The sequence below is a fragment of the Colletotrichum abscissum genome (assembly GCF_030869225.1).
Source record: "Colletotrichum abscissum strain IMI 504890 chromosome Unknown Scaffold_38.1, whole genome shotgun sequence".
In the NCBI taxonomy this organism is placed as follows: Eukaryota; Fungi; Ascomycota; class Sordariomycetes; order Glomerellales; family Glomerellaceae; genus Colletotrichum; species Colletotrichum abscissum.
In genome coordinates, this window is record NW_026850298.1 from 256,818 (window position 1) to 281,767 (window position 24,950).

The 24,950-nt window shown below is 53.7% G+C and overlaps 10 protein-coding genes across 10 annotated transcripts; 6 read left to right on the forward strand and 4 right to left on the reverse strand.

Moving 5' to 3' along the window:
• Nucleotides 1–282: 282 nt before the first annotated feature.
• CABS01_12539 (uncharacterized protein) lies at nt 283–504 on the reverse strand (the record flags this gene model as incomplete). Its single annotated transcript, XM_060545892.1, has 2 exons — nt 283–401; nt 462–504. The coding sequence occupies 2 exons, from the start codon at nt 502–504 to the stop codon at nt 283–285; spliced, it is 162 nt and encodes a 53-aa protein (XP_060396427.1).
• A 102-nt stretch (nt 505–606) lies between these two features.
• On the forward strand, nt 607–1,674 carry CABS01_12540 (uncharacterized protein; the record flags this gene model as incomplete). Its single annotated transcript, XM_060545893.1, has 1 exon — nt 607–1,674. The coding sequence occupies one exon, from the start codon at nt 607–609 to the stop codon at nt 1,672–1,674; it is 1,068 nt and encodes a 355-aa protein (XP_060396428.1).
• Nucleotides 1,675–2,623: 949 nt separating this feature from the next.
• CABS01_12541 (RNA recognition domain-containing protein) lies at nt 2,624–3,538 on the forward strand (the record flags this gene model as incomplete). The annotated part of the gene is made up of 5 exons (XM_060545894.1): nt 2,624–2,643; nt 2,725–2,797; nt 2,971–3,077; nt 3,173–3,411; nt 3,465–3,538. The coding sequence occupies 5 exons, from the start codon at nt 2,624–2,626 to the stop codon at nt 3,536–3,538; spliced, it is 513 nt and encodes a 170-aa protein (XP_060396429.1).
• Nucleotides 3,539–4,217: 679 nt separating this feature from the next.
• CABS01_12542 (ChaC-like protein) lies at nt 4,218–5,058 on the reverse strand (the record flags this gene model as incomplete). Its single annotated transcript, XM_060545895.1, has 2 exons — nt 4,218–4,777; nt 5,025–5,058. The coding sequence occupies 2 exons, from the start codon at nt 5,056–5,058 to the stop codon at nt 4,218–4,220; spliced, it is 594 nt and encodes a 197-aa protein (XP_060396430.1).
• A 39-nt stretch (nt 5,059–5,097) lies between these two features.
• Nucleotides 5,098–5,537, reverse strand: CABS01_12543 (uncharacterized protein; the record flags this gene model as incomplete). The annotated part of the gene is made up of 2 exons (XM_060545896.1): nt 5,098–5,260; nt 5,479–5,537. The coding sequence occupies 2 exons, from the start codon at nt 5,535–5,537 to the stop codon at nt 5,098–5,100; spliced, it is 222 nt and encodes a 73-aa protein (XP_060396431.1).
• A 3,693-nt stretch (nt 5,538–9,230) lies between these two features.
• Nucleotides 9,231–10,341, forward strand: CABS01_12544 (uncharacterized protein; the record flags this gene model as incomplete). Its single annotated transcript, XM_060545897.1, has 4 exons — nt 9,231–9,271; nt 9,365–9,383; nt 9,502–9,820; nt 9,878–10,341. 4 exons carry the CDS (start codon nt 9,231–9,233, stop codon nt 10,339–10,341), a joined length of 843 nt encoding a protein of 280 aa, XP_060396432.1.
• A 2,719-nt stretch (nt 10,342–13,060) lies between these two features.
• Nucleotides 13,061–14,476, reverse strand: CABS01_12545 (uncharacterized protein; the record flags this gene model as incomplete). Its single annotated transcript, XM_060545898.1, has 1 exon — nt 13,061–14,476. The coding sequence occupies one exon, from the start codon at nt 14,474–14,476 to the stop codon at nt 13,061–13,063; it is 1,416 nt and encodes a 471-aa protein (XP_060396433.1).
• Nucleotides 14,477–18,862: 4,386 nt separating this feature from the next.
• CABS01_12546 (uncharacterized protein) lies at nt 18,863–19,273 on the forward strand (the record flags this gene model as incomplete). Its single annotated transcript, XM_060545899.1, has 1 exon — nt 18,863–19,273. The coding sequence occupies one exon, from the start codon at nt 18,863–18,865 to the stop codon at nt 19,271–19,273; it is 411 nt and encodes a 136-aa protein (XP_060396434.1).
• A 1,111-nt stretch (nt 19,274–20,384) lies between these two features.
• CABS01_12547 (uncharacterized protein) lies at nt 20,385–20,984 on the forward strand (the record flags this gene model as incomplete). The annotated part of the gene is made up of 1 exon (XM_060545900.1): nt 20,385–20,984. A coding segment is annotated over one exon (600 nt), but the record flags the coding sequence as incomplete, so codon positions are not given.
• A 1,744-nt stretch (nt 20,985–22,728) lies between these two features.
• Nucleotides 22,729–24,440, forward strand: CABS01_12548 (uncharacterized protein; the record flags this gene model as incomplete). Its single annotated transcript, XM_060545901.1, has 4 exons — nt 22,729–22,842; nt 23,051–23,416; nt 23,490–23,951; nt 24,003–24,440. The coding sequence occupies 4 exons, from the start codon at nt 22,729–22,731 to the stop codon at nt 24,438–24,440; spliced, it is 1,380 nt and encodes a 459-aa protein (XP_060396436.1).
• Nucleotides 24,441–24,950: the final 510 nt, after the last annotated feature.

Consider the following 24,950-nt stretch of genomic DNA (forward strand, 5'->3'; position numbering starts at 1 on the left):
TGTATGTCTCGCGGCAAGAGAAAAGACGGTCATGGATGACAGAAGTATCGCGGGGATGTACATGTGAGCTTTTCGTCTGTTTGATGCTTGTTTGGGAGGGGAAGCTAACCCTGCTACCACACTTATGCTCTGGTCGAAACATTGATGGGCGTTGGCCCTTTGGGCCTTTTCCCTTCCACAACCCCCCCCTTGCGCAGAAGAGCCGAATTTGGGATGTGGGCGGTCCCCTCTTGGGGACCCCCCCTCCCCTTGACACCACACTAGATGCTCATGGATGGATTTTCATGGGTCCCTCTTCCCGGGCAGATCTCCCAGATGTCTTGGCCCTTGCCTCGTGTGCGGCGTTCCAGCAGCAACAGCGACAGCAGCGGCGGCGGCAATGATCCAGGAAGCAAGCGGGCCTGTAAGAAAGACGCATGTACCTCTCAGGGTGAGGCAAGGTACCGTACGTAAGTGCCTACATGCCCTCCTCCCCGCAGGCAAGTCAGTTTTCCATATTGTCATGCTCACATCGCATGTATCGAAAATACTACTGATCTTGGCCTGCCTTTCGCCGCCGCCGCTGTTGGACTCGCCCCAGCGGACCCTGTGTCCATCGCATATAATATGAGGAACAGGGACGCGCCTGAGAATCGGGATGGAGGGGGGACAAACCGAAGACCGTGGGAAAAGGAACGAGAGAACGACAAAGAAAAGCGCGATTATTCGAATCCGACAGTGACCTGCGCCTGTCCCTGCTTCCGAAGCTGTTTTTTTTTTTTTTTCGTTCCCCATTCCCCTTGCCTACTGCTACCTTATCGTCAGGGATCTGGTACTTGGTCTGACTTACTGAGGAGAGGGAACGGATTCCTACCGGCTTTTGTCCCGCATTGTGATTTTTCCATTTACCTACTCCGAGAATATTACTACGTCTTTGTTCCACTTTCTCGACCTTTCTCTCAACGCATTTTCGACTCCATCACAGGAATTCGACTCGAGATATTGGGTGCCGGGAACCAATCACAAACAGGTATGTTTCCGCTATCCAACGCGTCTTTTACCTCTCTCTCTATCTCTCTTTTCCTCTCTATGGGTCTATTCCAAAGATACGAACACGGTTCGTTTTTTCCCCTTAGAAACAAAAAAAAAACTGTTTCCGTTGTACTTTTTTCCTTCTTTCTTTTCTATCTTATTCTTTGCCCGTTCCTGTCGCCTCAGGCCGAGACCAACCAACCCTGCCGTTTACCATTGTACCTGGTCATAGTCATTAGCGAGGAAAGGTACCTTGCATGCCGTCATTCAAGACGTCTTGTTGCCCGTCGGTCAATTGAATTGAAGCACCCCTCCTCCTCCACTTGCCCCGACTCGTTGGACCCCTCCACGTTCCCGCCACGAGCTGTTGTCCATCTCGCATCGTGCCCGCACGGCGCCTTCCAGTCCCAATCCGATCAAGAACAGCCGGCGGCGGCGACAAGCACGGAAGACAACGGACAAGTGCTTGGCTGGGACCAGCGACGGCAAGCCGCAAATGGGGTCATTGGGAATACCTACCTCGCAAGCAATTTGTTGCACCCCAGGAAGCAAGAGCAAGAGGCAACGCCTGCTGCTGGTGCCCCTCACCTTCCCTCGTCCCCCCGTTCACCCCCCGTTCCCCGTTCCGCTCCTACCTTGCCTCTTCCCATTTGCTGTGTGTAAGGTACGAAGTACGGAGTGCGGGTAACGGAGCACCTTGCCTACCTTACCTTTCCTTACCTTACCTTGCCTTACGGCAGCCATTCCTGTCCAGTCAACTCGCCTTCCACTCCCACTCCCACACTCATACACACCAAACCTTACCTGCCTTGCCTTGGGCCCTTTTTGCACTGCCTCAACGCCCTTTCCCTCCATCCATTCAGAAATTTCCCGCTAACCAGCATTTCCTTTCTCCCCTCAAGGTGGCCTTTCTCACTCTTCTCCTTCTCACCCCCTCCTTCCTTTTTTCGATCCATCAAAGCCCAGTCTCAATCTTGACGTCTGTCATCACAATCACCACACTCCTACCAACACCAACACCAACACCGCCCACCTAATTCCAACCACCAGGTCCGTATCTCACTTCCCTCAATCCCTCACTCTCCTCGGAAAAAAATACTGCAACAAATCAATACACACCTCGGCCTCTTCCAGCGGTCAACGGTTTCTCTCTCTCTCTTTTTTCTTTCCTCTCATCCCGTGGCGACGACTGCAAACTTCTTTGTTTGACACAGCCCACAACCCCATCTGCTTTCCATCTCGCACTGCCATCCTCCGGCCTGGAAATTGTACGTTTGCTTTGTCGCCCATGTCGGGCCACTTTGCGCGCTATCGTCAAGTGACAAAGGCCATCACTGGACACTGCCTCGTCTCTTTGCTGCACAGGTGGATGCGAAGTCTCCCAATGTTGACTCGCATGCTCAACCGAGAAGTGCCAAAAGGAGCGCTTTCGTCCCTTGACTTTCTTCCCTCGCCATCAAGAACCCCGCTTGGCGCCACACAGAAACCACTTGCATTTATGCATTGCAGCCTCCCTCGGACTTTTTTTGTTGAACAGATCCTAACTCGCAAGACAAACAGATAGTTCAGCAATCTCTTTGCAAGAAACAAGACACATTACTCTACCATCATCATGTCCAAGCTCTTTATTGGGTACGTTTCCCCCCTCTTGCGCTGGCGCATTGTGCACGTCGACAATATCAAATAAACTTTTGCTGACAAGATTTCCAACAGCGGCCTTGCATGGCACACTGAGGAAGGCACTCTCAGACAGAAGTTTGAGGAGTTTGGTGCCGTTGAGGAAGCTGTAAGTACTGATCGCCCGGTCCGAAGAAACTTTCTTGAGAATGGCGTCGCCATAGACCATGGAGAGACACTTTGTCCCAACATTCCAGTAAAAACGAAAAGAGAGAGGGTCTATTTTTGTGCGTGAGAAAGAGAGAGAGAGAGATCTGACCGCTATTCTTCCCCTGCTTGAAGGTCGTTGTGAAGGACCGCGACACTGGCCGCAGCCGTGGATTCGGCTTCGTCCGCTACACTCAGGATAGTGACGCTCAGAAGGCCATTGCTGCCATGAACAACGTCGAGTACGCTGCCTTTGCGAAACTGCTTTCCATTGCTTGCTTGTCCCGGCGCAATGATCGTGGGAACCCTTCAGCCGACTAACACATCAACTTGACAGGTTTGACGGACGCACTATTCGCGTTGATAAGGCCTCTGACAACGGTCCCCGCGGTGGCGGTGGCTACCGCGGCGGCTTCGGCGGCGGTGGTGGACGTGGCGGCTACGGCGCGCCCCCTGTGCCTTACGGAGGCGCTCCCGGTGGATACGGCGTTCCCAACATGGGCTACCAGCAGCAGCAGCCTGCTTACGGCCGCGGCTACCCCCCTCAGCAGCCCTACGGCGGTGCTCCTCCCCAGGGTGAGTTGACGATGTCGTCTCTGTTGCTGATTCGTCTTGCTAATACCTCATAGATGGGTACGCGCCCCAGGCTCCCTACGGATACGCCGACCCGTCTCAGCAGCCCCAGGGCGGCCGAGGCTATTAGCGCTCGCTAGATTTCGGAGATTCGTTGCCCGCTAGTTGTCGGTTTTCGCAACTCGGGAACATGCGGCCAAGACATGTTGCCGACGCTCAACTGCTCCGAGTCTGACAGACGTTCGTGTGCGCGCCCGTTGGTTCGATCGAGCTTTGGTGATATTCTTCGCTGCAACACAATACCCGGTTCTTCTGTTGCACTGGATCTCTGGAAAATAAAACCCCAACCCGCGGTCAAAAGGGTTGGTAACGGCCTAGTCTTCTCAATTGGAATGGTTTTCTGCTTCTGTCCTTGATCTTCACCCTTGTTGCCCCAAAATGGTTGCTGCCACTAAAGTCTGGGTGTGTTTTCCGCATGCGGTGATGGTTCCTTTTCCGGTGATCCTTGTGGGGGTATGGGTGGGCGGCGATGTGGGTTTGTATTTGGGAATGATGCAGAGTGTTGTCGGATTCATCGTGGACGCCAACGGATTTGTGGTCTAACGCTACATGTCTGCCTGACTGTCTCTCTTGATTGACTCTCTATGTGTTGAATGTTCTGAAACAAGAATGTTGGTTGACATGGGCTCCAAGGCGTTGTTGCACCACGGCCAAAGGGGAAAGGTTGAAAAAAGGGGTTGGGTGGGCAGAGGCTTGATTTTCAAAGGGGGAAAAAAAAGAAGAGGCGAAAGAATGTGCAGAAAAACTCTTCAGTCTGTCTTTTCAGTCTCCTCCTGTTCCTTGACACTGGTTTCTTGCTTGAAAGTACCGCCGACGGCTGACAGCGGTGGTTGCGTAGCATCGTGGGATGTCTCCTCGGCGGAGATGATGGCCCGTACTCTGTTGGAGAGGTCGGTGATGTGGACGTCGCCACTCTCCGGGCTCAGTCCGTCAAGAGCTTCTTCGAGGCCAAGAAGGTAGTCGATGTTTAGCCCACTCGGGCCGCGGCTCTGACGGATGTGGGCGGCGAGAGCCTGAGGATCCTGTGGTCCGACAAACTGGTCATTGTCCGGGGTGCCAATGTACACAAGTGTGCGGATTGGCTCGGAGCCATCAGCTGGGTAGAAAGGGGCGTAGTGGATCGTGTAGCCGTTGATCTCGCGAATGTCAAGATAGTCCTTGACTTCGGCGACCTTGTCTGCCTTGATACGGTAGGCGACACCCCAGACGCGTTCAGGTGCCGAGTCGTGGTGGTCGGTCAGCTGCTCCCAGAACGAGCGCTCTATGAGCGTGACAACACGGCCAGGAGCCTCGGGTGTGCCTCTGTGGTCTTGACTAGTGAAGGGGTCAGGACGTCTTGATGTGGGACAAGATGGCGGGTGTTATAAAGCCCTTGAGGGTCAAGTGGTTACCTTGCCTGCGTGAGGTGTTAGTGAGACTAGTGGAGGCGAGGGGGAGGCAGGACGTGAAGTGGAAATAAGCATTGGTCGCAGCGGGCACTAGGGACGCAAGGTGGCCTTGTGTTCCACGGGGCTGGATGAGACGGCACGCCCGGGGGAGGTAAGGGAGAGACGAACCTGCCAGAAGCGACGGACGTATCCTGTCACCCATCCAGGGATTCTTCTATCTGTGGGGGGTGGACGACATAGATCAGCCGACGGCTCGGATGGCGGCAAGGGGCAGGAGGAGGAGGAGGAGGAAGAGGAGGAGGAGGAGGAAGAGGAGGAGGAGGAGGAAGAGGAGGAGGAGGAGGAAGAGGAGGAGGAGGAGGAAGAGGAGGATAGAAGGGGGGTGTGGTGTGGACGAGGTGAGGCTAACCGAAGTGCGGCGGAGGCTTCCATATCAGACTCCTGGAAGACGGGGTTTGTAACGTTAGCACCGACATGTGTGAGGCTTGTCTACGGCAGGCAGGGATGCGTGCGCCATGCGGGAGGGCGGGAGGAGCTGGAGGACAAGAGCAGCCCAGTCCAGTCCAGCCCAGTAGGGAGAGCGGCAGGGATCGAGGGTGATCTCGAAAGGTCGAGAACGTACCCATAACCGTACAGCCAGAACTCGCCGCTGCCGTTGGTGGAGAGGTCGGTGTCGGGCATGCCGGCTGTCGTAGATTTGAAGTCTGCCTGAGACGATGTACGACACGAAGAAGGCGAAGAGACGGGATATGAGAGATGACAGTCCAGTTGTTGGTGTCCACCGTGGATTCGAGGTGAGTACCTACACTTGAGAAGAGTGTTACAACTGGTGTTCACGATGCCAAAGCCTGGAGGAATTTCGAGCAAATCAGTCCCACTCCGGTGTAACTCGCTTCGGACCCTGCACACACACACACAAAACATAAAAGAGAAGCGGCAGAGGCAGCTCGGCGATCCAGCTTGGATCGATCTCTCAGGGCACTTGCCCAGGCGCGTGAGGGCTGAAGGTTACGAAAGCCATTGGTGACGCCCCAGAGCGGCAAACCGCAAGGGCCGAGGTGGGAGTTGTGTGAGGGGACCGCATGAAGCCGCGCGTACGCATGTTGGAGATAGGTAGACAGACAAGCAGACAGGCAAACAAGCAGAACAGAACACGACGGGAAAGGTCAGATTTGAGGGGTAATGAAGAGAGGTGGACGAGGAAGACGATGAGGAAGAGGAAGAGGAGAAGCAAGATGAAGAGGAAGAGGAAATGTTCTAGAAGGGGAGGGGACTGGGGGGTCTAAAACGGCCCAGGCGGAAAAGTCAAAGTGGCGGGCCTATGTGAGGTAGGGTAAAGTGAATCAATCGGGGCGTGGTCTTGAAGAGAAGGAGATGACGGTACATACGATTTTGGAATTAGAAGGCGGGGAAGAAATGGAAGACTGGAGAGGGAGACGGACGTGTTCCAAGTGATCGAGAAAGAACGGGCAGGTCGAGTTGATGGCCGCGAATCTGCAAAAAAGCTGGAAAGCATACGCAATCCCGCTTGCCGGCGTCCCGTGCTGGAGGCTCGGCGTTCTGGGGAGGGGCATTGGTGCCGGGGCTGTGGTGGGGCAGGCAGGGCAGACTCGCAGACTCAATGGAAGGGAAGGATGTTAGGGTGGTACGGGCTGACTGTGGACGGTCACGCATACACGATGATTCGAAGACGAAGAGAGGGCCTCAAAGCACTCACTGCCTAGAGATGAGGCGCATGGCAGTTGTCCACATGCAAGATCCATCAGGTCGAACTACCTCACCTTACTGACGAGTGAGGTGATTACTGGTGCGAGGCCAAGGTCAGAAGAGGGACGGACACCTGCCAACTGGCCAGATCATCTCACCTCGGGTGCTGGCGAGTGAACGTGCCATGGTGAAATAAGCTTAAATGGGGATACACCTCAACCACCAGCTCCATCTCAGATGGTTGTCATGCCGCCCGGCCCGATGGTGTAGAGGACTTTCCCGTTACCTCAAGTGTGTGTGAGTGTGCGTGGTGTGTGGGAGAGCCCGGAGTTGTAAGGAATAAGTGCCATTCAGATAGGTAAGTACGGAGTACTCTCAATTACGTGTATACGTACCCCTCTAACGCATGGTCCGACGTTCATTCCTGGCCCTGAATCCTGTCAAAACTTACTCAATACGGCAAGTATCCGTAAGGTACGGAGTATACCGTATCCCACACCTCTCAGGCTCCATTCCGAGGCAGCACTTGTCTGATGATCAAGCTGAAGCCTTAGGGATGCGCAGTGCGGTCGGTGGGCGATTGCAATGATTGGGGAGACGAAGAAAAAAGAAAGAAAAAAGAAGGAGGCTCCAGGCTGAAATTTAAAGTGTGCAGGACTACGCAGGACCCCTTTCTATGGCTCCGGTCGCGATCTGTATCTGGATCGTATCACGTACCCGGTCCCGAGACGAAGAAAAGACCCCTTGGGGCCATTGAGTGGATACAGGGAACAAAACTAAGTACCTACTCCGTAGTGCACCACGCATGTCATCACCCACACAAAGACAGAGGCAGGTAAGCTAAGTCAAACTACCTTAGCAATAACGGTATTGAAGATACGAATTATCCGTACGCTAAGCGCGTATGTGGCCGAGCTGTCCCGCGCTAGAGCCCTCGTGGGTGTTTTCTTCTGACGGGATTTGCGCGGACCTGCCCGTATCTTTCTCTGAGATCTAAAACGTTCAGTGTTCAATGTTGTCTGTGATTGCAATGGGTATTCTTTCCCATCCTGTCTGCTTTTCTCAATCAATAGCTTGGACCCCCCCCCCCCCCCCCCCCCCCCCCCCCCCGCCGGCTCGGCCGCGCTCCTCCCCCCCCCCCCCTCGAGCTGGACACCGCGTCTCGTGCGACGCTGGTTTCTGGCTGTGCCCTCCGCCACCCCCTCCGTCTTCCGCCCCCCCCCCCCCCCCCCCTAGCCCCCGGTGCGGCGTTGGCTTAGTAAATCCACCCGATAGCCGCAGAACCAGGAACACCAGGCGAACGTGGCGGGGCCACGAAACCGAGCTGGGCACAGACTAGACTGACTTGACTGACAATGACTCTGATGGGTGACTCTGACGATTGATGAACTGACTGAATGGCAAATTGCTGAAAGAAGTCGAGAGATGACGAAAGAAGACAGAATAATACGTACAGAAATATGGAACCAGTATGGTATCGGGAGAGAGGCAGACAGCCCTGGCGTATCCGTACCTTCCCCGGTGCCTGGTATCCGTAAGGTACCTTACTATGTACTCCGTACTCCGTACAGAAGAGTAAAAGGGAAGGAGCAAAAACGGGCATCAGAATCCAAAAGCGAGCAAAGAAATCATTTGGAGCTTGTTCTTGTTCTGTTTTTAGCCCGTATCCCCAGAAATGCAATTTCGCACATATCCACTCAAGAGGCTGACTTTGCAAACCATCGCCTGTTCATCCCGTCTCCCGCACTCCCGCTGGCCTATGGTGTCCTTTTTTTTATCCATTCGCAATCTCTCAAGTGCACCGCGAAGCCGTAAACCGCCACAACGCTTGCGCATTGTACCCAATTCTGTCCAATCTGTTTCGTGACGTGATCCAGGCCCCGACTCATACGCACACCGAGCCTTCGGCTTCTTCCAACACCTCCTGTCATCAATAATACACGTACCTTCCCTGCACATCACCGCTCGTGCCATCCCGCGCACCCCCAAAAAAAGAAGCTGTCTTGTCCGGTCTTCCGTTTGCCGAGAGCTCCCATCTCTTTGCTGTCTGTTTAGTCTTGTTTTACAAGGCCAGATAGCAGCCTCCCCCTCCTCTTCGTCATCTCCGCGACCTGTCATTTATTGCCCATCTGCATTCCTTCCCCTCCTCCACCCTGACTGCAGAAGAGAGGTCGAAAGAAAGCCTTACCTTACACACCGCGATAACCACATCCAGCATAAGTCAACCTACGACCGCAACTACTACCTTGGACATCAGCAAACCACCCATACTCAGCCCAAGCCTCACTGCACATTCGGCGTGCGGCTGAAACCAATTTCTGCATTCTCTTCACTGAGCTCAAGGCCCGATTGGCACTTTGTCCTCCTTCGCCGCAGCCTAACCCACCGGCCACCCAGCCCTACCTCTTGACTAGCGTGCCGACTGCCGCCTGACGTTGAGTCGCGGTTCCGCTCCCCTGCTTGCTTCCAGGTTCCATAACCCATCATTCTCTCTTGGCTTTTACATACAGCTACTGCGGCTCCCCTCTGCTCTCTCTGCCCACAGTAATCCCCCCCACCGCGCCAGCTTCATATACCCCAGGAGCCTCAATCCAGTCTCGCCTCCAAAGACCCTTCTCTTCCTTCTCTTGAACTTTTGCTTGCTCCGAATCCGCACCAATTTTCGCAATGGCGTACAACAGACCCTACAACCCCGATGAACTTCCAAGGTACGTTGCACACAACACCATTCATCTAGCCCATTGTTCATGGTCTAAATACCCAATCTCCTTCTTTACCCCGCCATGCTAACCCCCTCCTAGGTTCGCGGAACCCGAACAGGTACGTTTGCGCCCTCGGCCTCCGGTCACCTGACGACATTTCTACCACTTTCATCCCATCGGCACCCGTCACCCCCTGGATCGCGCATCTTGCAGATAAACTAACATTTCCATCATAGAAGGGCGGCGCTGCCCCGGCACCTTCCCAGCAGCCTTCCCAGCAGCATCCTCAGCAACACTCTCAGCCTCGCTACGAAAACAAGCTTCCAGCCGTCCCTCGCGACGAGTACCACCGTCCCGATCCTCGGAACGACCATCGCCGACCCAGCCCCAACATGTACGGCGTAAGCTCTCCCCCTCCGACGGGCAACCCCCGCCCGAACGCCCAACCCCGGCCACCCCCCAACTCCCGGCCGCCTCCTTCTCCCGCTCCTGATATGAGCGCAGACGGCGCAGATCCGACACTGCTGCCCCTATTCCGAGCGGTCGATAAGGATGGTGAGTGATGCTGCCGACGCCCTTTTGCAACGTCCGCCAACTAATGACTGTCTACAGGCACCGGCCAGCTGTCCGAGCGGGAGCTGTCAACTGCCCTCGTCAACGGTGACTGGACTGCTTTCGACCCTCAGACAGTTCGCATGATGATCCGCATGTTCGATTCCGACCGCAGTGGCACTATTGGATTCGCCGAATTTTGCGGCCTCTGGTCCTTCCTTGCGTCGTGGCGCACTCTGTTTGACCGATTCGACGCCGACCGATCTGGAAACATTTCCCTCGGCGAGTTCACCAACGCCCTCGTTGCTTTCCGTTACCGTCTCAGCCCTGGTTTCGTCGAGCTTCTCTTCCGGACGTACGACAAGCGTGGGGAAGGTGTCATGTCCTTCGATCTCTTCGTCCAGGCTTGCATTTCTCTGAAGCGCATGACGGACGTGTTCAAGAAGTACGATGACGACAGAGACGGTTACATCACCCTCAGCTTCGAGGACTTTTTGACGGAGATTCTCAAGCAGCTCAAGTAGGTCTGGCAAAAAGAGAGTCTAGACGTGGACTACAAGACCCAAGGGCTGGAATGGCCCGAATATACTTTTGGGCCACGTCGCATGGGGTAGCTTTCCACACGGTCAGGCAGGCAATGTTGGACTGCAAAGGAGACGTTGTCTCCATGATTTAAAGCAGAGAGAAAAGAAGAAGACGCGTTGTTCAGGTGGGAATATTAGATACCCCGGGTGAATGGGTGCAGGTAATGGAGAGGTATATCGTCTGGATTTGGCACTCTACTCACAAGGGGTGGAACTCAGGATTGAATGCATGATATGGGAATCATCTGAGGTGGAAATCACGGCAGTAACTCAAGCAAGATATCGGGCATTGCATTGAAGTTTTGATGAGCATCATACTCACCACCCTTTGTCCCACGTGTCGATTCGCTCCTTCATGGTCATCGGCTGCCCTTCCAGGAAGAAGCCTCCTTGGTGGCTGGGCGGATGAATAGTAGTATCGGGCTTGACCATTGTCGAAGAGATCTTCGTGTTTCGCTATTGTACGAGGTCAGTCGTACTTGAGCCGGCAGTCCGTCTCTCGACTAGATTCGATTCGATCTCTTTCATATGTGTTGGCGTTTCAACATGCCAAGGACGCCAGAAGTTGGAGCCTGACCTAAGAAGCAGAATGGTTCTGGAGCCCTTTTTTTTTAGAAGAAAAACTGCCTGGGACAAGACTACTCTGGACTCTGCGCCCCAAAAAGAGAGAACAATTGCCTTGTGTTGAACAATTAACCTCAGCACCTCTTTGGGTAATTATAGGCTTAAACTGAATCTGCATTTCTTCGTCTTCTGATGTGCGAATTACTTCCGACACCCCTTTGTGTTTTTTTTTTCTTTTCGGCACTCTCATACCTATTGACAAAAGCCGAACGGATTCTTGGAAGCCGAGACGGAGAAAGAATCACGTACTAAACGAAAGCCACTTCAGCGTGAATTATAACCCCCTCCTTTACGGGCAACGGTAGATGGACCAAAGCGACACCGCGAACCACAAACCCTAATCGTGTAAATAACCCACGAGCTCTCTCTGGACTCCGGCGTTCTCTTTCAGAAGGATTCAACACGAGGCAAAAAGGTTTGACGCCGCAGCGGCGGCGGCGATCAGAGATGGAGCCGGTAGCGGGTACTCGGCCTTCGTGGCGCAGAGCTGCGATGAAGGTGTATACATGCGCTCACACACCCAAGACCAAGCGTTCTCGACTTCCTGCTTTCGTCAGAATTCCACGACTGATCGTCTCCGTATTCATCAACGTCTATCTTCAGTCTTGGTGAGGACGTCAGGTGACGAGGAGTGAGTTCAGGCAGTAGCTTGTGTGCCGAACCCATGCGAGTACGACCGGCGTATAGATTTTGAGACGTGTTGGCAATCCATCAGCCAGTGGACGTTCGTCTCTAATTACATAGCTTTTATTGGGAGGGCAGGTCTTTGCTCAAGCGGTCGTAGATTATTCCAGTCCCAATTCTCGGTGCCGGTTCTATGACTGTGTCGCATGCAACGTGCATCTCTTTAGTAGTGCAGTAGCTGATGGCTTTTAAAAACTTACGTTGTCAGCTATAAATTGTTAAAGAGAGAGCGGGTTTTTAATCATCAGTCGAAAATGTTCAAGTCTTACTAGAGCAAGTTCGTCAGCTATGTTATAAAGTATATTCTTCTAATAGCGGTAGCGTTGCCTGTAGGGATCAGGCTCGCTATGCAGGGTACAGAAGATTCCCGTCCTTTATGTAGCTGATTGAGATTCCCCCCGCATTCTGTAACATACGTATCCCCTTCGTGTTCCAGTCTGATTATGATCAGGAAATCTGTATGGGTATTCTTTTCCATCTTGAGATTCTATATTGATAGACACAAGGCCAGACGTTATAACATGCTCATGTCTCTCAGCTGGTGCTGCTCCGAGAAAATGCCCGTTTCGCAAGCCCAGACCACTGGTTCATGGGTTACAGCTGATAGTCTTCGCAGTTTGTATCAGGAAATATGTGCCCCCTTTCTCACATGACAGAATCGCATCCGGTCTTCATCAGCTTGCTGGGAGAAAGGGGTTGTACTGGGCAGACTCTTCCGAGGGAGGGAGACGGTTTGTCTAATCGTAGGGTACGCCTTCTAAATTTGTTGGTCTCTTCGTTGATGTCTTCGTTATGGTTAACGTAGTGGCCCACGTAGTCTACAGGAAAGTTGTACGAATTTCACTCGAGGCTTTGTCGTATGATCACTCATTGAGATGGAAATCAAACACACAATAGGGATCATATGAAATAGCGACATTAGTACTCGGTATTGATCCTGTGTCTCTCAGATGGCTACCACTCTTCATTCCTCAAATCGAAAGGCTCTAGTTGGCCCATTCCCCAGTACTGGTAGGAAACGCCTCGCCGTCCTGGGCGGGCATACCCCTTAGACGCCTAACCCGAAACCCCGCTGCGCTCCGAACCCTCTTTGATTATCCATCTCCTCCCTATTCATATCTGATTAATAAGTTGTTAATTATATACCTGTGATGGTATCTCCTTTCCAAAGAAAGGGTGGGTATATCTCCTTTTTCGTGTCCCGCTTCGCTGCCTCATATAACAAATGAAAGAAAGTATCCATAGGCCAAACACAAACAGACCCGGGATTGACCCGGGAGAGGATATATAAAACCTGCAACTCCGCCCCGGTCTCCGCAAATCGGGGTCACGCGTTTCCCGTTCTTTTCCATCAGCGGGGCCCATATTTAGCCGTGGTATCAACCGGAGGCAAGCCCCGTCCCCTCGCCCGCCCCTTCAACCCCTTTCCATTCCCAAGCAGACTCTTGGACAACGAAGACGAAGACGAAGGCGGAGGGGAGGAGAGAACCCTCGCGCCGGGCTCAACGTTCCAGACGCCTTCCCTCGTCATGGCGACCTCCTCGCCGACGCCGAGGACAAGAACATCGGTGCTCTTGGACCCCTTGGCCTTGTCCCTCTTGTCCTGGTCGCTAGCCCTCTCGCGATCCAACCTGTCGCCGCGCTTTCTTTCCCCCGAAGAAGAAGAAGAAGAATGATGGGTGACCTGCTTCTGGGTATACTTCTTCGTCCGCAGCATCTTCGTCACCAACCCCCTGACATCCTTATCCCCGTCGTGCGTGCTCACCCACGCCCTCGCCCCGAGCGCCGCCGCAGTCTCTTGGCCCGCCGGCATGCCCGCCGAGATATTCCCGCCGAGCCACCAGGGATTCGACACGGTATCGAAGCAGTGCAGCAGCGCCGTCAGCGGCAGCGCGGCCTCGGCTTTGAGGTGCGTGTGGGCGTACTTCTCCAGGCAGCGGTACGAGATGCCGTGCGGCGAAAAGATGACCGAGACGGCTCGTCGGTCGCGGGCGTCTGGGGTGATGGACGCGGCGGACCGGACGGAGCGCAGGGACCGGCTGCTGGGCGGTGTCTCGGGCGGCGTCGGCAGGCTGAGGTAGGCGGACGAGTTCTTTGTTTTTTGGTGGTGGTGGTGAGATCCAGATCCCAATCGAAGGGACGAGGCGCTGGCCGTGGTCCGTAGCGAGACTGGTGTTCTTGGGGGCGTCATGAGGTGAGGGAACCGCGGCCACGTCGGTGGCGGGCGGTACGTGATGCCGATGGCGGCGTGCAAGCCCTTAAAGTCCCTCCGCTGTGGGATAAAGGCGACTGTGACCTCACCCGGCTCGCCGCCCGGGAAAAAGGGAGGCACCTTCACCCGGATGACCGTCTGCTTCCCCGTGGCCTGCGGATCTTCCCACCGCGGAATCGCGAAGACCTTATCCTTGTCGAAGTACTTCCAGCTCCGGATCACCTTGGCCGCCGCCGGCTCCGCCAATATCAGCGTCCTCGTGCCGCTGGCCGGGAGCTGGCGGAGCGTTGCCTCATTGCAGTGGTCGCTCTTGTGCTGGCTGATGATGACGAGGTCGGGCTCCGGGAGATGCTGTAGGGAGCACACGCATGGGCACTCCTTGTGTGTTGCGGTTGACAGGATCGAGTGAAATATGGTGGAAGGCCCTGTGATCCATGGGTCCATCAAAATTCTGAACGGTCTTGGAGCAATGCCAGGAAGTGACTCGGGCACAATGGGCTCAAAGGTGAGGAGGAAGGAAGCATCCGCATTGAGCTGCTTCACAGTCAACGCCATAGCTCGGAAAAGGTATATAAGAACGAACAAGAACAAGAACGAATGACACTGCAACTCGGCCAGTTTAATATGAGGGTATTGCTACTGAGCAATGGTCTGCCAGAGGAAACTGAACGCAAAAAAGAAAACAAAGCAGAGAGGTCAATTAGATATGGTCCATGACAGCGGGAATGTCTGGAGGGGAGGGCGGGACGCAACTCTGGGGATGCGTAGCCGTGAATGATCGGACGTGGAGAAGGGCCTTTAGGGAAACGCGAGGCGATTTCAGGAAACTTTTCCTTGGCCAGATTAGAAACATGGCCCTTGTAACGCCAATTCGCCAGTCCGCCAACGCAAGCACGGCAAAGCTGGCGAGAGGGTCAGAGCATTGTGGTCGGATCTTGGATAGATCAATAGGCTAAGGGCAAGTCAACGCGAGGTGCTCAGACTTCCGGGGGCCCGGCCGTGGAGGATATGACGACCGCTATGTGTGAACGGCCCGGCTACGGGCTGCGTGGAGAGGTCGCCAAGTTCGGTCAAGGTCGGAGGCTGAAACTCTGGAGGCAGTGCCATTTTTTTTGGTCTAGAAACTTGAGGGTGCGTCCCTTGCAGACAATTTCTTCGCTCCGGTCCAGTTCAGGCGAAGCGTCTTTAGGATATACCCACCATTCCGTTTCCTTGACCGATGCCACTGGTCAAAAAGCCATCATCACTCGTCGAAGGCTCGAAGCAGATGAAGCAGACGAGTTTCTATAGAGCTTCTTGGCAACAAAGGTCCATCTGTAAGGTCTGTGCGCTACACCTCGAGGGGCTGATCAACGAGCACTTGTGACAAGTTTGTTTGGGATCTAGAAGGTGGTGGGCTTTGATTGGACGAGGTCGAATTCGGACGACGCAGGGCAAAGGAGATCCGGGATGGTTTTCAAGTCGAATCGAGTTGCCAAATGTTAAGATGGCAGCGGGCCGCCGACTCGGGTGCAAAGACAATGGAGATGCTTCCACTGAGGCCTCATGCAGTGCAGGATTGACAGCTGGCTGTTGCGGCTGGAGCAGTTCCGGCTACCCCCTAGGAGGTGGGAGGCAAGGGATGACTGACCCATCGTCGTCCAGACCGCGGGAACAAGAGTTTCTAGCGGTGAGTTGGAAATTTCTACACTGACTATAGCTTGAGGCGAAAGACGTCAGTAGGTTGCCATTCTGCCCTAGAAGTGGATGCAGTCTGTAGAAGCCATGGGCTGGTTCTGGTTTTGGCAGAGGGGCTTCCGGAAGCAGGAAAATCGACCGTTTTCAAGAAGCCGAGTCAGGTACGGTTCACAAAGCGTGATGAGCAGTGGGTCCATGGCTCATCTGTCGTCCACATGATGGAGTCTAGAGGTCATACTACAACGGGGGACGGCAGACCTCGTTCGGAGTTTGACGCTGTCGGGGATATCCTGTCCCTTGAAAACGAGACGCCGTGAGTCGAAGAGGAGGTCGGATGTATGGGAAGAGAGGTTCAAACTGTGTATCGTGTGCATCGGGATGCTGGCGAGGCACAGTAATCCGATGGAAAGCTTACTGGGTTCCTTTGACTTGCAATCGAATGTCATCACCCCTAAAGAAGCTTGGCTTGAAGGACAGTGACAACGTTGCGGCTTCGAGGTTACGACAGCAGTCGTAAACATAGTCGGTGTCTCCGCCTAGACGTACTCTTGATTGACCGCCATGTCTCGGAAGACAGGGAGCGAGGCGGCAGATCAGGAGGCTGATGGACGGTTGGGTGAGGATACCGTGCTAGTGGTAAGAAAAGTGAATCGAAGAAGAAAAAATTTCCAGCATGCATGTGATAAGGACCAAAGGAGTGCTTCTCGAACTTGTCTCGGGTTCTCTCACTCCTCACTAGGTTGCTACCAGTCACCCGCTAGAGAATCTTGAGTCTGTAGCACGACAGAAGGCAAGCTTGAGTGGCTGCTGCTGCGGTCCTGCGGGCCATTTCCGCCGACTTCAAGAAATCTCGGACCCGTGCAAGCTCGCCGTATCCTAAGACTAGCGTAGGTTCGCAACAACCCGGACTAAACGTGTAATTTGGGCGAACAAGTCTTTTGACGGGAATGTTCCCTAAGCAAGTTACCTTACTCGCAAGCAATGGAAGTACGTGTGGGAGTGTACGCGGCGCTGTAGTTGAAAGGACTCTCTCTACTCTGACTGTAGCCTTCGTGAATGCTTCTAGAGGTTGGCGTTCAGAAATTTGCGAACGGCCACAGTCATTCAAGAAGCAGCACCAGCTCGACAAGACAGGGGGAGATGAAGCTCCAGGTGATATCCTGTACGTTTTGCTGGTTCTGGTAAAGTCGCGTGGGATTGCTTTGGAGGAGCTTTATTGTCAAAGCTGTCAGCCCTCGCTTGTGGTTGGTTGGCGGTCTCTTATCAGCGGTTGAGCTCGCGTCCAGGACCTTATCCCCCGCACCCTCCATGCCTCCCTTTCCTCTCTCTCTCTCTCTCTCTCTCTCCGGTACCAGCTAGGAGGAGCTGAGCAGGACGGGCGGTGACTGTCACCGAAGTGCCAACAGGCCGCTGGGTGCGGTATCAGCCCGTAATTAGGTCCGTTCGTGACTGACTTTTGCGGCGGCAGAGGGGGGCAGAAAGGCGGGGTTTATTCACCGCTTTCTTCATTTTTCTCTCATCAGCGCCAAGCTCGATCTCGTTGCTCTCGGTGACAGTAGTTGGTCCTCTTTGGGGCCATTTCGGCATTCATGAAACCATTCGAACTGCGGCTAATAAGTGCCTCCTAACCCAGCCTGACCAGGTAGCTCCTACTAGGGTAGGTGCTTGAGCGATGCAGCCGCCAGCGGCATAGGGGGAGGCGTTCGTGTAACGTTCCGTGGGCCATCACGAGATGGTGGCCCCGATTTAGTCCGATTTGAGGGTCCCGACTTGCTGCGTAGGTATGGGTACTTGAAGAGAAAAGAAATGCTGTCTGCATGGCACCCGTGCCTAGGTGAAGCATCAATCGATGAAATGACTCTGTAACCGAGTCCACGGGTGAGTCGAGATTCGTGTCTGTCAAACTCGGGGGCCAATCATTGCTTCTTCCCTGAAGAACATTATTGAAAACAAAGGCCAGAAGAAAGCACGACCCAGGCCAAGCAGTGTGATGTCACTTTAGTGCTTCGAGGGAGTATGGCTGAATCAATACCCGCTTTAGCTGCAAGTGCTGTCTACGGTTCCGAAGTGCCAGCCGCCCAGTCGGTCAGGGTCCAGGGGGGGTGTAAGTTGTAAGTGGCAAAAGAGAAGAATGTGGCAGAGGAAAATATGGTCGCGAGTTGGGAGGTTTGAGGAAAAGGTACAATTGGCTGCGGGCTTGTGAGTCGTTGCTCAGAGCTGGTCGAGAGAGGGCTGACTAGCCAAGAGCGATTGTTTTCCGTCCGGATAACTAAGGTATACCGTTTGACAGCCTGCCATTGGTAATCCTGTCTGACTTATTCAAGTAAGCTGATACATGGCCCCAGGGGAGGTAAAAAGGCCGAGAGAGATGGTAGCGCAAAGGCGGCATCTGAACAAGGCTTTTTGGGCCTCTGGCCGAGGAGCTCTCTCAGGTATTTCTTGAGCAGGCGCCACCTCGGTGAAAAGCCGTGGTTTCGGGATGCAGCTGGCAGCTGGTGCTTATTTCCAAAGAGGTTGGTTTGGCGAGGGAAGACGAAAGTGGATCAAGTCAGCCTGCAGGCTTAATTTTTTTCCTTCTGATCTCAACATCGGATTCTGGTGTCGGCCGGCCGGATGGCTTTGGGAGTTGAATTTTTCTCGCCTTTGGTTGAACTTTTTTTTTTTTTTTATTCCTTGCTGGATAGAATCTGCCGATTGTTGATAGGTCGAGGTGAAGAGGATGCAAGGCGAAGAACAGGAGGGTCCTCGCGCCGAATGTGGGGACCTTCCCTGGCAATTTCAATACGTACCCCCCTTGTCTGCGCAACAGCTTTGCTCATCGCGGCATGGGGCGGAAGGAGAAAAAAAAAGAGCAAAAACATAGGTTCCTATCTACTACGTAGGTACCTGCTCGTACCTGCTCGATGAGGAAGTATTCGTACGTATTTCTGACCTTATCCGTTATGACTTTTTACCATGTCTGCAGGATCAAAATTCGCTTTCTCTGCCTTGACATCCAAATCCCTGGAAGCTTCGTTGCATCTACACTAGGCATGAAAGGACAAGGTAGCTGTGGATTATACGCAGGTTGACGTGCTGAAGAGCTCCCTGGGCCCTGCGTATTCCTTGTGTAATACATAGCGGCAATGGAGCTGCATCGCAGAAGACGACAAAAGAAGAGTGTTAGTTACAGAGCAAGAGAGAGGAGGGGGGAAAAATTGATTGTTGCAGATATCCACATCCATCTTGACCTTCACCGTACCGATTACACACCAGGCGTGCTGCATGTTTCCGTACTCCCTACAGATTCTTTGTCTTCTTCTCTTTCTCACTCTTCCCAAGCTCTGTCCTAATCCCCACCCCATCAAGCCCGCCTTCCCTCTCCGCTTGTGGAGCAGACGATTCGCGCCAACGTCCACGGGTCGGGGGGTAAGGTCTCCACCGATGCGTGCTTTGGAGGCGCTGCAGACGCTACAGATGCCACGGACTTGCTGCAGCTTCAGGGTTCACCTTTGCAAGAAAATACTTCCAACTTGTCGAGGCAAGGCAAGGGCCCTGCATGTAGTGTACGGAGTAGGTAATGTATGGTGTGGGCGGTGCCTTGGTGCTTCGGGCTGCCTGATGCCGACCCCTCCGCTGGCCCGTGTCCCCGTTCCCAATGCCCAACGGCAGCCCCGATCATGCTTCTCCTTGTAGAAGGACCGTTCATCGCTTTCATTCCGGAGATTTGGCCTGGGCCTGCTCATCTGGCCACGGCAATGCAATCGCAAAGCGGTAAAATTAGCTCTTGAACTGATCAAACGAAGCAATGAACCAAAAAGTGATACTGTTCATGTTTATGCGCAAAGAGTAGGTAGCTATGCTGGGCTGCGTTGTGCACATTATTCGCCAAGCCAAAAAGCACGACGGAAAAGAGCTCAGAATAGGTAGGTACCGTATGGATAGTCAAAAGAAAGCCTCGCTTCGCTTAGAGGGTACACGCGCAATGCTATCCGCACTTGCGGGTACAGCGTATCTCTGAAGTCTGTGATTGCCCAGGAAGCTACGAAGACAAAGTGACAGAGTTGAGTACACTACAGTGCTCCGTACACCATCTGGGGCCCCTCCCCGTTAGCTGGGATGTCAACGTGACGACCAGCGGGGATCCAAGCAGCGGGCAGACGTCGACCGAGGTCAGGACCACGTCCGACCAGTAAGCGGAGGCGAGAATGAACCAGGGGTCCAGCTCCGCTATGCTGCGGGAGGAGGAGGAGTATCTAGGTAGGAAAAGTGAGATGGGCGAATGCAAGCTGCCACCACGCCGCAGCAAGGCAAGGCAAGACGCAAGACATGCGAGCAGACAAGAAGCCTTTCGCCTTGGTCTCGGAGCTTGACTTTGTGAAGCATCCTGTTGGCATAGGAGTACTCGAGGACAAAGTAAGGTAGGTGTCCGTATGGAAGGCATGATTGTGCTTCTCAGTTCGGATCATGGAGCGACGACGGGATTTGGCAACGGTTGAAGGGTGGGGCGAGCAAGGCGAAGAACTCAGAGTAGTCAAGCTTGGGGCCCGTGGTGAGTTGGTGACAGACTTTGCGAGTTACTTCCCTGTTGCCAGTTCTGAGCGTCGTGGGTAAGAAGGTACGACCGGGAAGGAAAAAGGAAAAGAAAGAGGCAGGCACAGGCAAGCTTGCTCAACTTTCAAGAGCTCCCCTGTGATGCGGCAAGGACCTCTTTCCACTGTCAACCACTCGCAAGCTCCGAAAAGAAAGAGCAAAGCAAAGCAGCCCACTTCCTGCCCTGTTCCCACCCCACCCCCCTCCTTCTCTCCTTCCCCTTACTGTTGCTCTCGCTCTTGCTCTTGCTCTTGCTATTGCTCTTGCTCTTGCTCTTGCTCCTCCTCCCCGCTACCTGCTCCTGCTCCTGCTCGTCCACCACAGGCTGTCAATTGCTTCCCTGTCACACCCCCTCCTTCTCAATTCCTCGACTTCATCCTCCCCCTCCTCTTTCCTCCGTCATGTAAGTCCTCCACCCGATTGTCTCGACTCGAATCTTGCCTGGTTCTGCACCCACGCCCCCTGCCTCGTTCTCATCCTCCTGCCCTCCTTTTCCCCTTCTTCTTTCATCCCCCTCTTCCCACAGACCCTGGGGTCAACCAAGCCAATCCAATCCACTAGACACACTCGATCCCCCATCGAGTCATTGATCTCTTCCACCAACGCCAACCAATTGTCGGCTCTTGACATCGTCGGCGGGTCGACTTGCCGACCTTTTCCCCTACCTTACAGTACGTATAGGTACGTCTTGTTCCTTCCCCTGCGCTTTTCGACTGAAATGCTCTCCATCCATCCCACAGCTGACCCCCCGAGCTTTGAGGTTACCCTCCTGCCATTGGAAGATGACGCCGTAGCCCGGTGGTACCTTGAATGAGCACCAAGCTGGTGTCGTTATACAGTAGCTCTGCCGAATCTTTCAAGCACCCAAACCCAAGCAATAGCGGAAGCGGCAGCGGTAGCAACAGCAAAACCAGAAGCAGAGACTCGCGGTCCCACGGGCGTCAACTGGTTATGGCTGCCGCCATTCTCGGACAAGTCAGGCACCTCGTGGTGCAATCTTTTTCATCCAACAAAGAGAAGAGGCGGAATGACTGACTCGAGAAGAAACATCTTGTTACTCGTCTCTCGGAGCAATACGTTTAGCCCATCGGACATGTTTCCAGGTTCAACAGCCCAGCCCAATGAGCCCAGTGTCTTGGAAAGCTCGGCCTCGGCGACCAGCCGTGTGTCACTTGCCATGCAACGATCTGGCGAAGCCGACTAGATCCTTCTGAAGCTGGCGGTGATGAAGCTTCAAAGCCTCTGCTTGGCTGATCACTTACACCATCTCGCGTCACCGTACCGACCGCCGCCGCCGCCCCTCAGAACAGTGCTCATCTAGCAGCGGCAGATGGTAAAAATGTTGATTACTCGTAGCTGACAGTCTGGCGACTGGTGACATTGACGCCGTCTGCCACGGGCCCAACCTTGAGGTGGACTTAGGCTCACCTAACCATGCGACGAATACCAAGTCTTACCTCACAGCTTGTCAGCTGTTCACCTCTGTCGCTCCCCAAACCGACTACTTCCTTGCTCCTTGTACCTTGCGGCCACACCCTCGCTCGTCCGTCTCCTTGTTCGCGGCTGATAATATCCCTTTTCATCTGCATCTTTCATCACATCTGCTTCAGGTGTGCTGTATCCGTAGAAGCAAGCCCAGAAGCAGCATAGGCCCAGGCACAGAAAAGGTACGAGCGCGCAACTCAATTATCGTGGCAACACTTTCGGCGTGCGAAGCAAGCAAGGTAGGTAGGTAGCTAGAAGCCTTTCCTACAACATTGGTAGCCGTAGATCGGATTGGAGCTGTATTCGTCGGCGGCTTTTGGATCTTGTCTTGCTTTCGTCGATTCAGCCATTGCTTACCTACCTTACCTAGGTACTCTCTACTGTCCAAGACTAAGGCAGAGTAAGTACATGAACGAGTGAGAGAAGAACAGGCAAGGTTTTACCAGACTCCGAACCAAGCTCCCTCCTTGCTCACACACCTTGCTATCATCCGCCCGTACTTCTTTTGCCTAGCCGTGTAAGTAGGGACTCATTTGGCTACAGATCATGCTGCGTAATAACTGGCCTTATGTGACTGGGCTGCGACCATGATGTACCTGGGTGAGCAAGGTAAGGCAAGGCAAGGTAGCTTGTCCTGACCTGACCTGACCTGGACCTGCCCTGGGTACCTTCCATGAGATACCCACCAGACCGAGCCACACCCCTACCTAGCCCGTCCAGTACCTCTCTTTTCCCCATTACCGCTACTTACTGCTTTCGGTCAACTTCCCTTCTGCCCCCAAAATCAGGTTCCTTCTCTTCCTCTTCCTCCCCGTCCTTTCCTCCCCCTCCATTACACCTTGTTCTTCGAAACACTCTTTGTAACACGCCTCAAGACGAGAGCTTCCAGAGCTCTAGACTCTTGCTCACCAAATATCGTAGCCTTTTGTCGAACCGTCAAATGCTCAAGCTCCAACATATTCAGTCGCCTTCAATTGACCTCGCTTCGCGATACGCTACGACAGTAACAGCACTTATCGCTCCTCACCCCGCTCAGTATCGATACCAGCCCTCAAGCGCATGGTGGGGTCAAGATGCCGCCCAGATCTTCTCTCACGTCTTCTTTTTCAATCACCGACTCCAACAATGAGGTCGTCTGTCCTCTGCGGAATCAGGATGGATCTAGCTGTAGGAAAAGATGCATCGGTGTAAGTCTCATTGTGCTGCCTGCATTGCCGCATTGCTCCCTCACGACGCCCTCTTCGCCACAAGCAGACCAACACTGCCCCCGTCTGCGCTGCTGCACTTCTCTACTTGGACCCAGTGCACAGAGAGAGCTTTGATTACTACAGCGAAAAATCCACTCGACCAAGGGAAAATCGAGAACGCTACTCTGACACTTGATAAATTCCTTAGGAAAAACGATATCGCTCCATGCAAGAACACATTCGCCGCGCTCATCCAGAACACTACATTTCGAAGCTCCCAGCGACCGAGGAAAGCTTCATGCTCATGATCAACACTCCTCCATCCGAACGTCCAATGCAGCAAAGCGCAACTTCTGTTCCCCAGGGTTCGTCCCTCTCAATCCAGGGCTATCCCCCAAAGATTGACCATCTTCAAGGCTTCAATCACGACCATCACATGTATGATAACAGTAACCCGGGCACGCCTCGAACCATGGACGACCACGCCGTTGGTTCCATGCTCCCCGCTGCCAGTGCTGCTGCGGCGCTGGCTCAGCTCCACGGTCACAAAGTCGAACCCGAATGGGAGGAAATGGTGAGTTAGAACATCCTCCCCTGACTGACTTACAAACTCGAACCACGATTGCTAATCAAATGTGCGCTACTAGGGTTGGCACTCAGACACGGAGGGACGCCGCATTCCAAGGACATCAATTGAGCTGCCTCCGCTGCACTTGACGAATAACGACATTACTAGCGAGCCATTCCCAGCTATGAACTCCAGTCGGCCACGGGATATTCTGCCGTCAATTCTGGCGAATTCGCCCCCCGGTCGCTCTTCAACATTACCCCCAATCCAACGGCCTGCTGTAGGACCTGCCCGACCAAGGAAGCAGTCCGTCACCAAGAGAGGCCGAGAGGCGCACCACAAGAAGCAGAAGTCTCGCGGCTCGGCAGCAGACTGGCTTCGGCGGATCCAAAACGACGAACGGCTTAGACCAGGTAACAATGACCGTAAGGCGTTATCGGCTGAACCTTCTGCAGACTATGGGAAGAGATGGGAAGATCTCATCGATGCCGCCGATCAAGCTGCATCAGCTGCCGGCGACATCGATGAGGATAGGACTCCAGTAAGAAGCTTTCATGCGCTCGCATCTCCACATTCTCTGACCTTTATCCAGATGCCTCAATCACCAGTTTCTATTCACCGGGCTTCTTTGCCGCCATTCCAGCACCATGGATTTCCATCAGCGACAGCTGGAGGGAACTATCAAGCCTCGCCATTGCAGCAGGCCTTGACCCCGCCATCCTACAGCCAGGACACAATTGACCCATTCCCGTCGGTTGAAAGCGGTGAAAGCGGGGAGAACTTCCACATCGAGTCGCGAGGCCTATCGGATTCATCACCAAGTTATTCTTCTCAGAATACCCAGATCTACTGCGCAGCCTGTCAGAGCGTTTCACTTCTCAAGGACTCATACGCCTGCACAGAATGCATCTGCGGTCTGTGCCAGGCGTGTGTCGACGTTCTCATGGCAGAGCAGGGGGCTCGCCGCAAATGCCCCCGTTGCGCAACAATCGGCGGCCGGTTCAAGCCGTTCCAGCTTGACATCCGGTGATTATTATGTCTTGTCAACGACCATCATGCATACGTTACGCACAAATATTGGAGCTCTGAGGCCCACAAATTGCATTTGAAATCACACACGGCGTCTTGGATTGGGCCAATGCGCATATACAGCATCAAAGCTTGGCATAAGGATTCACCGCATCGATAATACCCCCGGCGTTGCAACTTCGCGAGAGCTTAGACAGAGAGCTTTTCACGAGCCGGTTTCTCCACATTCTTTACATTATTATACGGACTAGTGACTCGTGACAGTCTTGGATAGGTGTGGTTCTCCCTTTTCCCTTGATGCTACAGGCAGAGTATGGGATATCAAAACGATTACAGGATTAAGGGTCGGCTTGCACGTCGTTATGATCTTGCTTTTCTTTCTTTTCTTTTTTGGCTTATTGATAATTTGTTCTGGGTGGGTATAGGCAAACTGTTTTTTTAGGAGTACTCCATTGGTTTATAGATGCCAATCATGAATTGAAATCAATCTAAGCTATAACATCAAATTTTG